Raw genomic sequence first — 13,917 nt, 5'->3', positions numbered from 1 at the left:
AGACATTGAGAAGACCATCAACTATAAAAGCAATAGGTCATCCTTTTATCTGGAAATTAAAAAAAAATTTTTTTTCATTTAAAATTAAATTCAATTTCTTTCTAAAATATTAGGTTAAATATGATTAACTGAAGCACCACATATACATTTAAGTTTTAAATATTAATAGATGGATAAAAGTTAGTATAAAATTTATAAAGGCACAATATATAATGATGAAAGTAATGTTTTAGAAAGGGCAGCAAGTGATATTTTTACTACAGTACTTCTGAAGTCCTCCTAAAGATAGAGAAATTCAATGTCACCACAAGGTTAAACATGTAATGGAGTCCTTTTTACAAAAGGGGCTGAGTTCTTCTATATGTTAATAGCCATGTTAATATGTTATGTTAATAGTTGTTTTTATAAAATTAAATGGATAGAAAAAATAAGTAAAGAATTTGATGCTCACCTGGAGTAGTATTGAAATCTAAAATGCGGTGATGTGACTGTAATAAATCAGGATTACTAGATGATAAAGTTCCACTGACAGGTAATGCTGTTGGGATGTGTTTTGTCTGCCTTAATCCTACAATGCTGTCATCTTGAGACTGGCCAATTCCAATATCACTAATCAAAGAATAAAACAGCAAATGGTTTATCAATAGTTCAAAATTATGTCACTTTTTATGATCTATACAAATACATAATACCCACATTTCAGAGCCTCAACAACAAAAATCTAATAATCTAATCTAATCTAAATAGTTTAATTACAACATATACACATACACTTAATATGCTCAGTACTTCTAATATGTAGTCTGTAGACAGAATTGACTATTTTTCACCTGCATGACATGTGATTCTGAGACTAAGTTCTTCCTAATCTCCCCCTTACACATACACACATGCATACACATGTGTAAAAGTAACCAGTATTAACAGTAAATTTCTCAGAATGGAACAGCAGTCAAGAAAAGATATGGTGTGATGATTGAATGAAATAAACATATGGAAAAAACTCATCAAGAAGATCTTTTCAGTTCCCATTGGCAAATAAAATATTTCTATGTCTGGTCACTGAAGTGTTCACAAAGAATGAAATGAAGTCATTCTTTGAATGCAATTAAAAGGGAAGAGAAGATGATCCAGAAAATAATAAATTAGTTCTTCCAAGTTATTCCTAAATATATCATCAAAAATTCTAGTGTAAGAAATTCCATTGTAATTCATGGAGTAACTATACATATCACCTTTGCTGATTAAGAGAAGCATATTGAAATTTCTTGGATTCAGAAATAACTTACATATACTGAAATAGTTTCCCACAAATAAAATTTGTAATTACTTATTAACATCCTGGGGAAAAGAGGCATGAATATTTCTATTTCTTAAAACTTTGTCCAGTTCCAGATAAGTATGGAAGGAAGTTTGATCCTCTGTAGTATTTCTATTTGGGTCATATTCTACAATAACGTGTCTTAGAGATTTGTCTACAAATACTTGGAAATTAGGAAGAACTAAGTAATATAAACAAAAGACTCCTGACAAAATGATAATGAATATTTTGCATATAGTGAGTTGCCAAATACCATGTGACATGGGCATACCTGCCATCTTATGTCTGGTCCATAAAAAAATAACCAGCAAAAGAATGAGTATTATATATTTTGAGGGAAGTGGAAAGTTATGGGAAAGATGTTCTAACATAAAATATACTAGGGAAGGTTATGCTAATTTGTTATATTATATCTAAAAAAGTAATTTTTAAAAAATGTTAATCCTTCTCATGATGAAAAATGATATTTACATCTACAGTAAGAACTAATAGAGTCTGAATGCAGAGAAAAGATTATGATTTTCAGTTTTTTCTTGTTTTTCCCTCTCTTTTGGTCTATTTCTTCTTTCACAACATAATTAATATAGAAATGTGTTTTATGTGATTGCACACATGTAATCTATACTGAATGGCTTACCATTGTAGGGAGGGAGAAAATTTGGAACTCAACAATTTTTTTTTAAATAAATGCTAAAAATTGTCTTTACATGTAATTGAAAATAATAAAATACTAGTTAAACTAAATGTCAGGTTATTGTAATTTCATTAGATAGTTGCAGCAAAATTTCTCTTTAGGCATCTATATCTGCAAATATGAAGGAGACAAAATTCTCCTGTAAGTTTTTAAAAAGACAAATGACTTAAGATAAATGAATGTAACAAGCTCTTTTTGTTGAGTGGAAAATAACTGGAAATTGAGGGGATGCCCATAAGTTCGGGAATAGATAAACAAGTTGTACTACATCATTGGGATGCAATGTTATTGTGCTATATGAAATGGCATGGTGGATGGCTTAAAAAAAAAAAACAAACAGCGAAGAGTTTTATGAATCAATGTAGCAACATGAAGTGAAACACACAAGAAAGGAAAGCTAAGACCAAAAACACTATGACTGAATGGTTACCAAAGTTGGTGAAAAAGGTACTCTGATGGGGTAATCACAGACCAGTATTTCATGTAAAAGACAAGAGTTATAAGAGTTAACAGTTGCAATGGAAACTTTCCTCACTATAACTCAGTAAAGTCATCATGACTGTTTTATGGAACAGGGACCTTGAGCTTGGAGACACTGAATCACTCGCCCACTTTCTGTGCCTAGGCTGGGACACATTATTTCAACTCTAAGTTCAACCTTCTCTCTAATATAACACAATACAGTGGAGAACTAATGGGAGATAGATAGGGAAAAAAGAAAAAGGAGAAAAAAAGATAGAAGACAAGAGAAAGTGGCAGCAGTCTTATGTAGCAATCAGAAGAGGTGACCAACAATAAACAGTCACAGTACAGCAGATCAGAGCCCAAAAAGGTGGAGATACACTAGAGACCAATATAAAGGGGGCAGGATAGAGAGAAGAGGAACCCTTTCCATAAACATCTGCTGCTGGGCCAGCTGTTGCAATTGTTCCATCTGCTGCTTTGTGGTTTTTAAAGATAAGAGGAAGAACCCAAATCTTAAAAGAGATGGTTCAATCCACAACACTGTTCTTAAGAAAACAGTGTTATTTTCTGGGTTACCCCGGAAGGCATGTGACAGCTGTATTGGGGGGTGGGGAAGGGAGGAAGGAGGAAGTGACACAAAGAAGAGGGAATAATGCTGGTGTTGAGAGGCAAGGGAGACAATTGGGGGAATAGGGAGAATAGGGGAATAGAAAGCTGCGCCTCAATACAATGTCTTTAAAAATTAAATCACATAAATGGTCAAAGGATATGAACAGACAATTCTCAGACGAAGAAACTGAAACTATTTATAGACATATGAAAATATGCTCCAAATCATTATTAATCAGAGAAATGCAAATCAAGACAACTCTGAGATACCACTACACACCTGTCAGATTGGCTAAAATGACAGGGAAAGATAATGTGGAATGTTGGAGGGGATGTGGGAAAACAGGGACACTGATACATTGTTGGTGGAATTGTGAACACATCCAGCCATTCTGGAGAGCATTCTGGAACTATGCTCAAAAAGTTATCAAACTGTGCATACCCTTTGATCCAGCAGTGTCTCTACTGGGCTTATACCCCAAAGAGATACTAAAGAAGGGAAAGGGACCTGTATGTGCCAAAATGCTTGTGGCAGCCCTGTTTGTAGTGGCTAGAAACTGGAAAATGAATGGATGCCCATCAATTGGAGAATGGTTGAGTAAATTGTGGTATATGAACAGTATGGAATATTATTGTTCTGTAAGAAATGACCAGCAGGATGAATACAGAGAGGACTGGCGAGACTTACATGAACTGATGCTAAGTGAAATGAGCAGAACCAGGAGATCATTATATACCTCAACAATGATACTGTATGAGGATGTATTCTGATGGAAGTGGATGTCTTCGATAAAGAGAGCTAATTCAGTTTCAATTGATCAAGAATGGACAGAAGTAGCTACACCCAAAGAAAGAACACTGGGAAATGAATATAAACTGCTTGCATTTTTGTTTTTCTTCCCAGGTTATTTATACCTTCTGAATCCAATTCTCCCTGTGCAACAAGAGAACTGTTTGGTTCTGCACACATATATTGTATCTAGGATGTACTGTAACTTATTCAACATGTAAAGGACTGCTTGCCATCTCGGGGAGGGGGTGGAGAGAGGGAGGGAAAAAATTGGAACAGAAGTGAATGCAAGGGATAATGCTGTAAAAAATTACCCTGGCATGGGTTCGGTCAATAAAAAGTTATTTAAAAAAAATAAATTAATTAAATTAAATTAAAAAATAAAAATTAAATCACAAAATAATGTATGCCTAACATGTTTTAGAATGTTTCCATTAAAAGGGAGAGAAGAGAATAAGCATTTATCTACCACCTACTATATGCAAGGCATTGTGCTAAGAGTCTTACAAATATCTTCATTAATCCTTACAGCAAGCCTGGAAAGTAGCTGGTATTATTATCCCCATTTTTTTTTTCACATTGTGGAAATTGAGGCAGACAGAAGTAATTAGCTTAAATATTAAACTCAGGCCTTCCTGATTCCAAGTCTAGTGCTATATTATCTTCAATACTACCTAACAGCCTCAAAGGTTAAAATTAAGCACTCTAGCACTTAAAAGTTCAATCCAATCTTTAATTTAAAAAAAAAAAATCTCACTACCCAAAATGACTTGGGCTCCTGCATAAGTGATTTTTCACTTTAAAAAACATATTTCATTTTTATTTTTCTAAATACAATGAACAGGAATGAGCCTTTGCATACATTTCTACAAATGCCCAAATGAGGAATTCACAAAACAAGTATTTTATTTTCTTTTTTAAGCCACTCATGATTCCACTTGTACAGGGAATTTTTAGTTCCTATATTACCAATGCTAATCCATAGTTAACTTTGCAACTTATACTCTTAGAAAACTGCTCATGGCACTGAGAGATTGAGCGATTTTTCCCAGTCTCACAGCCAGTATTTGTATCAGGTAGGTCTTCTTGCTGTTTCCAAGGCCAGTCCCCTAGTCGCAACACCAAGCTGCCTTTCTAGTCACATTTAACTTTAGAAAAAAGGCACATGGGCACAATAACTGGGGGCAGAAATCAAGTTGTTTTCTTTATATCTCTATTAAGACAGTAAATATCTCAGAGATGAGATCTGGGAACGTACTGGGTCTGTTCATGTGCACACTAAGAATGCACCCATGTGTCCATAAAACTATTTCAAAGCTGTTCCATGCTTCCTAAGACACATTAAAGTATCATTTATGCAGAAAATGAAAACTCTGGCACTTACTTATATGGTTTCTGTGGCAAGATGCTGATGCGAGTCTTGTCAAGTATCTTTTTTAACTTGTTCCTTCCTCCAACGGTGTTGGCTTTGCTTTTCTTATTTACTTTTTCAAGTCCCATAACCTGTTCCACATCTACCGCAAGATCTGGGATCGAGTAGCGACTAGCCTTTTTAATGTCTCCAATCTTAGGGAGATGTGGGGCACCATTTCTTTTCTCTTCTGATAATCTTGTTAAAAGTTCTTTAAACACTATATAGAAAGAAACAAAACCTAAATCAAATTGTAAGATCTCAACAATCCTGCTGATCAACCCCAGTGGACAAATGAAATATGTCTAGGGAAGATAGTTCATAAGAGATGGCCAGAGAAGAACAATTTTATGGGAGACAATTCCATCATTGTGAATGGATAAGATTAATGCTTTCTGATGCTATGCCCCTTTCCTTAGGTTAATGTTGTTCAGTGCTATATCTCTCTGCCTCAATATTACCCTAAGAGGTATCCTCTAGGTTTATGACCACTAAGGCTAAACAGAGTTTCTGACATTCCATAAAGAAAAGAATAAATGTAGATCTTGCCATCTTTAAGTCAATGGATTTTCATTTTAAACCCCAGTTCAACCAACATATTCTATATGTCTTTAAAAATTAAAGCCCTAGGAAGAATTAAGCATAAATGCCCCATATAATTGAAATCATTACAATAGTGACTGAAGAAATATTTAAAAGAATAGCTCCCCTTCAAAGACAAAATTACAGATAAGTGGATATCTGGAATTCTTACCAAATAAATTGGTTTTCACAGTGATAGATAAATGTGTGTTGTTTCTCAGAATTTCCATGGCTTTTGCGAGTTGAATATTTTCAAAATTCTGACCATTTACCTCTAAAATCTGAAAATAAAATTACAAAACATATCAAGTCTATGACACCATGAGCAAATATATGTAATTTGGGAAAAGAAGGTCCTGATATTCAATCTAAAGTTGGGGTTCATTTTTAGCATACCTGGTCCCCACGCTTTAAGCCTGCTTCTGTTGCTTTGCTCCCTGAATCCACACTATCCACAAAGATACCAAATCCTTTCTCAGAACCTCCAAGCAAAATGAAAGGTAAAGGAGCTTCCCGTGAAGGCTTCGTGAGTGTCATCAATCTCCGCTTAGCTTTAGCTGCACATGCAATATTTAATAGCCTCAGGTGTCCACCCATTTTCTGTAAGAGTTCAAAAAGGGTTGCATAAATAGAAAGAGATTACTATGCTGACCAAAAAAAAAAAAAAATTGAAATGCAGCCTTGGGAAAACCATCCATCTTACCTCTCTTTCCAAATTGTTTTCAAACTCCTCTAGAAATCGAGTCATGGCAGGATCTCCTTCAAAGTCATTGAAGTGATTATTCACCCACAACAACACTACCCGTGTAACCTGAAATTCAATTTATTCTTCAGTAAATTTTTCTTCTTAATTAAATTTAACACTATTTTAAAAAAAAAACCTTCAGACTCTAGTTTTAAATTAAAAATTTAGAAATTTAGCAAAAGAAAAATCCATAAAAATTCCTATTTCTAGTTAAGACAGTTTTTTCTAAGAATCATGCTTTCATGAAGTAAATGGCTTGCCAATTCTTTTTCATAGGGAAGGGGCTGCCAATACATGGAGATGATGGAAAGAGTACTGAGGAGAAAGAACAGATGAGAAAGAGCCAAAGAGAGATACTGTTCTGATTACCTCCCTTTCTTCTTCACAGTCTTGATTCCACTATGAATGACTGGTTTAATCATTCACCCTCTGTTGTTCTTGAATCCCTCCTGTATGGCCCAATGCCCCTTTGAGTACCATAACCTTAGCTCCTAGCCTTTTCCATTCCCATTCATGAGTGGCTCAGTGCTCCTGGGCACAGTTTCAAAGTAGGTTCACATTAAATATGTGTTATCTAATTCCAATTGGGCTCTAGTTGTTGTATTACAATTCATTTATTCTTTCCTGAGCAGTTCCACATTCATCAGCAAAATAGTTAATTCAAACTTTCTTCTCTCCAGGACTTCCTGTGCTCTTTCTACTCTGTTTTTCCCCCCTGCCCCCTGCCCTCCGTCCCCCCAATCTTCCATTCTCTCCTCCTTGCCAAGGGTAGCCACTCTATTCTTCTTCATCCAGCACCCTACAGTAGCCTGGCATTATCATTACCTTCATCACCACCACCACCATGATGATGATGATGATGATGATGATGATGATAAAGAGCATTCTCACAGTGTTTTAAGGTTTGCAAAATACAAACATTCTCATTTTATTTTTATAACATAATATTGGAAGTAGTTGCTAATATTATCTAATATTATGTTAATTTATCAAAGATAAATAAACCAAGGTAAACAGAGTTTGTTCAATGTCACTTTACTAGTGTCTAAGGCCATATTTAAATTCAATTCTTCTTGATTCTAAATCCAGTACTTTTTCTACTGTGCCATCTGGTTACCCTCAATTATTCCTTTCTCATCTTCAATGTCACATTCATCATTGACTCCTTTCTATCTGTAAAACATGATCAAGTCTCAACCATTCTAAAAAATGTTCATTTGACCTTGGCATTCCTTAAAACTACTAATCTGTATTGATCATTTTTTTCTTCTTTCTCTTCAATTCCAACTCACTTCTCTGTGTTTTGCAATCTAGTTTCTGACCCCACCACTTGAAAAAGGGGACTGGAGACTCTAAAATTACCAGATACTCTTTTAACACTAATTTTCTTTTGCTAGTCCTGAGTTCAGTTAATGGAATTTAAATTTAATGTGAGACTACATACTTTACAAATACGTAGGGCTAACTCTCCCAAATGTAACTCCTATAAACGCCTTTTCAAAATTAAGTTAAAAGGGGCCAGTATTGTAGATTTTTGTTTATGATGAGATATTCTAAATCAGGATTTCTTAACCTGGATACCATGAACGTGTATATTGTTACGCACACACACAAACCAGAACATCAAAGACAACGATATACATGCATACATATAATTCATTACACACACACACACACACACACACACACCTCTCTCTCTCTCTCTCTCTCTCTCTCTCTCTCTCTCTCTTCAATATAACTTTTTTTTTCTGAAATCCTGTGCATTTTATTCTATGCCTTTAAGAACATCATTCTGAGAAGGGTCCATATGTTACCTCCAGAATGCCAAAGATAACCGTAATGCAAAAATTAGTGAATTGCTCCTGTTCTAAAATATTACAGATTTGACTGTCTCCTAAAGTTTAGTTTCGATAGTTTAATTGCTTTTCATCATAAGTCTATTCATGCCATTTTTGTTTGCAAAATCATCCAAGAACTAGGAATGTACATTTTCAATATGGTTTATCTTAGACATCCATCTGAAGTTAACTGGCATAAGATACAGATAGTTATATGGAAGGAGGGAGAAAAAAAAAAGGGGGGGGGAGGCAGAGAAAAAGACAAGGAGAGAGGAAGGGAGGAGGAGAGAAAGAGAGAGAGAGAGGCTTTTACTAATTTGATATTTAAAAGCTGATATAAAAATTTTTTTCCAACCTTATCCCTGAGGCTAGGGTCATTGAACCACTCCAATAACTTTTTCCCCACTTCCATTGGACTAGACAGAAAAGTCCTATAGGTCAGTAGGAAATCCTCTATAAATGTTGGATCCACCACTGAATGTTCTTCAACCAAATGCATTGTTAATCTTTCTGACGTGCCCTATGATAAATAAAGAAATAATTGTTTTATATGAATGACATCTTACATGCATAAAAGAAAATTCATTTAATTCATTGACTGTGTCCCCAAATACCGAAAGGATCAAATGATAACCAGTCTCTGATATAAATACAATACAAACACAATAAAAATACAAGTCATCAACTTGAGTAAATTAAAAATCTAGAAATCTAAAATCATGGAAGAGAGAAGATTTCTTCTGTAGTTTTAATTTGGGGTCATAAACATGAAAAAACAGTGGTATCAAACAAATAGAAATGAGAGCTCCTAAACTGAATATAAAGATGTTACAAGTCACTTGAAAAGTACATATTAACATTATCTATGTTCTATTAGAATTTTATTTAGATTGGGAATGCAAGATTTTGCAAAGATAAATGCTGAAAACTATCTTTGTATGTATTTTGAAAATTAAAAGCTACTGTTAAAAAAATAACTTTTATTCAGTTTGTTAAATATTTTTGAATTACAGTTTAATCTTGGGTGTTGTATGTATACCACATGGCTTGATATCTCAGGCTTAGAATATAAACTCTGCAAGGTTTTTTTTTTTTCAACATCATTTTTTTTTTAATCTAGCCAAGTACCCTGCATATAAATAAGTACTTTACTTTTTTTTTTTTAATATTCAAGTCAAATTTAAATAATGTGAAGAATGTAAAATCTTAGGCAGATCTGAACTATTTAATTTAAATAATTAAGTAGAATAGTCAGCCTTTGGCGGGTGTTTTGTTGTTTTTTTTGTTACCTTGATGACAATGTGACCTTTTCTTGTTCCAGTACGGTCAAGTTCTCGGTGTTCTTTCACCATAACTATCTCTCCTTCCTCTTCCACCTTTTGCATGTTCTTTTCCACCTGGTTGAGAATGCGGCAGTAATCCTGCTGGGCTATGCAGACAAACTGGAAGGTATGAGACATTACCAAGCAATTACTAATTTAAAAAAAACTTTCAACTAACAGAGTAAAATACACATGAATAGAATTCTCCATTAATTACAGTAGATGTTGTTTTATATGCATTGATATTTTTTACTTTGAGAAAACTTCAAATAAGAATTCTATAGAAGTATTTTTAATGAAAGGTTCTGTTAACTTTCATTTGCTCACTGTTTTAAGCTTATTTTTAACACTATATCTAATTTGTATGCTAACTATAGAAAAATTTTAAAATGGAAAAGCATAAAATGCAAATGTTTCTTTTGTGTTTCAATATATTCCACAAAAATTTAGATAATGATTTTACTCATGATCTAATCCAGCATTTTCCATCTCAAACTATATTGGAGATGGGTAAGAAATCAAAATCCTTCATGTGAACTACCCTTTATTTTGTACAACTTAGCAGTTATGGGGATGTGGATAAGCGGGTAGGAAGTAGGAAAGGAAGGAGGGAGGAAAGGAAGGAGAGAAAAGACTATCTCTTTCTACTATAAAATGGTGCGACAAAACATAATTTCCATGAAGTTAACATTGAAGTTCAAAGATAAGAGAGATTATAAACTTCAAGTAATATACACTTACAACTATATATTTCTATAACATTTGAATAAAGCTTTATTAATAGGCTATAAAACTCATATAATTATTTTTAAATCATATTTTGTGCCAAGGTCAGTCCTTAAATAGTGAAAAAGAAAGAGCTAATTATGACACAGACATCCAAGAATAATTTCTCTCTGTTGCCAATTATAATGTATTTCAGAGATAAGAATAAACTACTCAAAAAAATAATGGTTATTTTATAAGATGATAAGAGACAATCCCAATAGTGGGATGAAAATCACTTTAAGCATCTAGATTCATAGACCACTAAAGTAATAACTTAGCTTTTAATAGCTGAATAGTTTTTAGCAGGGTTTAAATAATATGTTTTCTTCATTTGAACTGATTTAGTCTGAACTGAGAAATCACTTGATAATTGAAAAGTCAAAGTTCACCATTCTTTATCAATCTATGAATAAGATGTGAACAACTGGGTTTAATGACAAGATTGTCTATAAGTTTTTATACTATTTATTATTTTTTAGATTCACATAACTAGTTTAATATTTTAAAACTGATCACACCTGTATTTCTCAAAAATACTTTTAAAAGTAAGTTGTGTCCCTTTTTTTTGGTAATATAGAAGATATTCGAGATTGGAGTCAATAAAAAATATCACTGAAATATCCAGGAACAATTTATGGGATTGGAGAGATTTCACTTACCAATCCTGTTTTTGTGATGACAAATTCATAAAAAATATTAAAATGATTGCTTTCAAATGTAAATCTAAAGTAAAACATGTATCTGTTTTATAAAATATTTTAATATAAAGCAATGTAAGTACTTTAGGCAGAGAAATGAACTAAATTGGATCTTCCTTACTGATTTAAATATAAATGGTAAAAAAACAATCCATATTAGTTTTTAGGCATAGATTTTTTTTATATTACTCAGCATAATCTTATTTTCTATATCAATAACCTGATAGAAAGATTATTGCATGTGCCGTGATATGAAAAAGAAATTTCAGATAAAAACAATCTTATTTCATCTCAAAAAGACTTATTTGCCCCTTCTAATAGATTTATTAACTTCACACTTCTAAAATAAGAGCAGTCAACATCTCAAGATGGGATGAACCTAACAAAAATGAATTATGCTTCTATTTATAACTATACTCACAAAACTGATTTTAGAAATAAAGCATTATACATAAACAAGAAGTAGTACTACATGAAAATATCGTTTGAGCTTGAGTCTTATTAATAGTTTCAGCTGTTTGTAACCAATAAATGTTTAAATAATTCCTTAATTCAAATCGACAATTTCCTTTAGGGGGAAAAAAATGACATGACAAAATAAATAAATTAACACAAATTAAAAAGGTATTATAGTTAACTCTCAATTATCCATGGCAAACTTGCTTTCTAATTCAGAAAATGCTTTGTAAATTAAAATGCCACATTACCTCCACTTTGCCCAGGAACAGATGAACATAATACGCCAATTTAATGAGGCCAGATAAATCTATTTAGTCTGGTACTTTCCATCACTTCCCATTTCAAGGATAAGCAATGGCCCTGGGATATCACTGGAAGGCCTAAGACATAGGTAGTGAAGAAGAATAAAGGAAGGAAGAATGGGAAGAAGGCAGAAGAAGAAAGAGAAAGTACAGGAAAAGAAAGGAAAAGTTGTATATATGGAAGGTGCAATAGAGTCAGTGGGGTCACTAGTTGTCTGCAACCTATTCTGACCTTGCCCTCTAGAACAAACCAAGCCAAGAAAACAGCATATTTGAAGAGAGAAAGTAGAAACCAAAAGAAGAAAGGAAATTCCCTTCTGCTCTCTAAAATGTCAGAAAAATCTTTTCAAGCAAATAAACCAGAAATATAAAAAGAAAAAAAATTCTAAGTGCCATATCAGAAAGAAAACATGTCCCACTTTTAATCTAAAGAGGTATAAGGAAGGTACATATGTGAAAGTGTCCTATCCCATATAAGATGGCACTAGATTGTCTTATGGTAATAGTAGACTTAAGGTTGTAAGGAACCACAATAAGTTGAAATGCTGCACTTTTACAAATAAGAAAGCTGAAGTACAGAAGCAAAAAAGTGACTTTCTCAGAATCACATAGCTAATAAGTATCTGAGGCACAATCTGAACCCAGTTCTTCCCGACTCCAAGTCCAGTGCCCTATCCACTAGATCATGCATAAAAATGTAGGGCTGAGTGCTCACTCATTTATAGTAAGAAACTTTCAGGAGTTTTTATTTTTCTTCAAGTCAACCACATTAAAAATATTAAGAAACAAAACTTGTCAGACAAGAAACTTCTAAAGTCATCCAAAATATGACATGCATTTTCAAAAGCATGACAAAATAACTCAGTTTTGCTTTTCTGAGACATAATAATGTATTCTGGGCTATCTAATGTTATTTTTTAAAAGCAACTGAGCACCTGATTTAACAATATCTGACACCTCCAGACACAATCATATGCCCACTTCTTATATTCTAACTACTCAGGAAATAAATATCATTCTTTTAATTATCAGGGTATTAATGTGGTAATGGAATCATTAAAACCAAAATAACCCTTTCTTAACCCTTTTATGAATATGGTATCCTAACCACATTTACTGTCCCAAGATCTCCCCAGCAGGGGTTGCAGAAAAACTGATCAGTAATTTGCACTGAGAATTTGGATAACGTTCCTTCTTTCTTGATTGAGAGCTTTACCAGTGATTTATTTAATATTTTTAAGGAGTAAAATTCTTAGGATGACAAAAAACAAGAATGCATTGGAAATACAAATACAACAGATTTTGGATATTATCTGCTTTTTTCCCTCCTCACGGCGACACAATGGATAATTGAGAGTTGACTATTTAGCCTTCATTACATTGTCTCTATACCAATATTTAATACAAATATTTCATTAAAGTCATGTTGTTATTATTTTTCCCATAATGAAGATATTTGACAAGGTAAATATGACCATAAATTCCATTTCTCCTCGAGCCACCTGTTATCATTCCCTGAGTAAATAGCCAGATAAATCGATACCTATGAATTTTTCAATTTATAATAAGTGTGGTAATAAAAACGTCAAATTGGCATTTCCCAACTTTTTTCATAAATCAGTTAAAATATGTGTACATATATAAATCAAGCTAAAAACAACAAAACAAAACACAATTCTCATTGAGACATGTTAAAAGATATGAAGAATAAAATAGTGAAAATGAAAATTTATTCTTTGTATCAACCGATCCAATCAGATAAGATGGCATCATTGAATTTAAATATCTCATTGCATTTATTAATCTGGTAAGTCCTTCTCTAATTTCAAGAATTTATGGTAATTTTGTAGTTTGCTATTTCTCCCAGAGTGTCAATTAATCTTATATTTTATTGGTCCTTCAGCCTTTGTATC

At 33.0% G+C, this 13,917-nt stretch overlaps 1 protein-coding gene across 12 annotated transcripts in view; it reads right to left on the bottom strand.

The window, feature by feature from the left end:
* Window positions 1-13,917, bottom strand: part of RAPGEF2 (Rap guanine nucleotide exchange factor 2) — a 294,557-nt gene that overhangs the window by 24,478 nt on the left and 256,162 nt on the right. For all 12 annotated transcript variants that reach the window (XM_051965601.1, XM_051965605.1, XM_051965603.1 and 9 more), the window contains 7 exons: window positions 9,745-9,897; window positions 8,811-8,975; window positions 6,576-6,683; window positions 6,269-6,472; window positions 6,045-6,153; window positions 5,264-5,510; window positions 452-609 (listed from right to left, as the gene is read on the bottom strand). In XM_051965601.1, coding sequence (XP_051821561.1) covers window positions 452-609; window positions 5,264-5,510; window positions 6,045-6,153; window positions 6,269-6,472; window positions 6,576-6,683; window positions 8,811-8,975; window positions 9,745-9,897 — 1,144 coding nt within the window. The remainder of the gene's footprint in view (window positions 1-451; window positions 610-5,263; window positions 5,511-6,044; window positions 6,154-6,268; window positions 6,473-6,575; window positions 6,684-8,810; window positions 8,976-9,744; window positions 9,898-13,917) is intronic.

The sequence above is a fragment of the Antechinus flavipes genome, chromosome 6, assembly GCF_016432865.1.
Source record: "Antechinus flavipes isolate AdamAnt ecotype Samford, QLD, Australia chromosome 6, AdamAnt_v2, whole genome shotgun sequence".
Classification (NCBI taxonomy): Eukaryota; Metazoa; Chordata; class Mammalia; order Dasyuromorphia; family Dasyuridae; genus Antechinus; species Antechinus flavipes.
The sequence above is the reverse complement of the archived record's forward strand: the minus strand, read 5'-3'. Positions and strand labels throughout refer to the sequence as shown.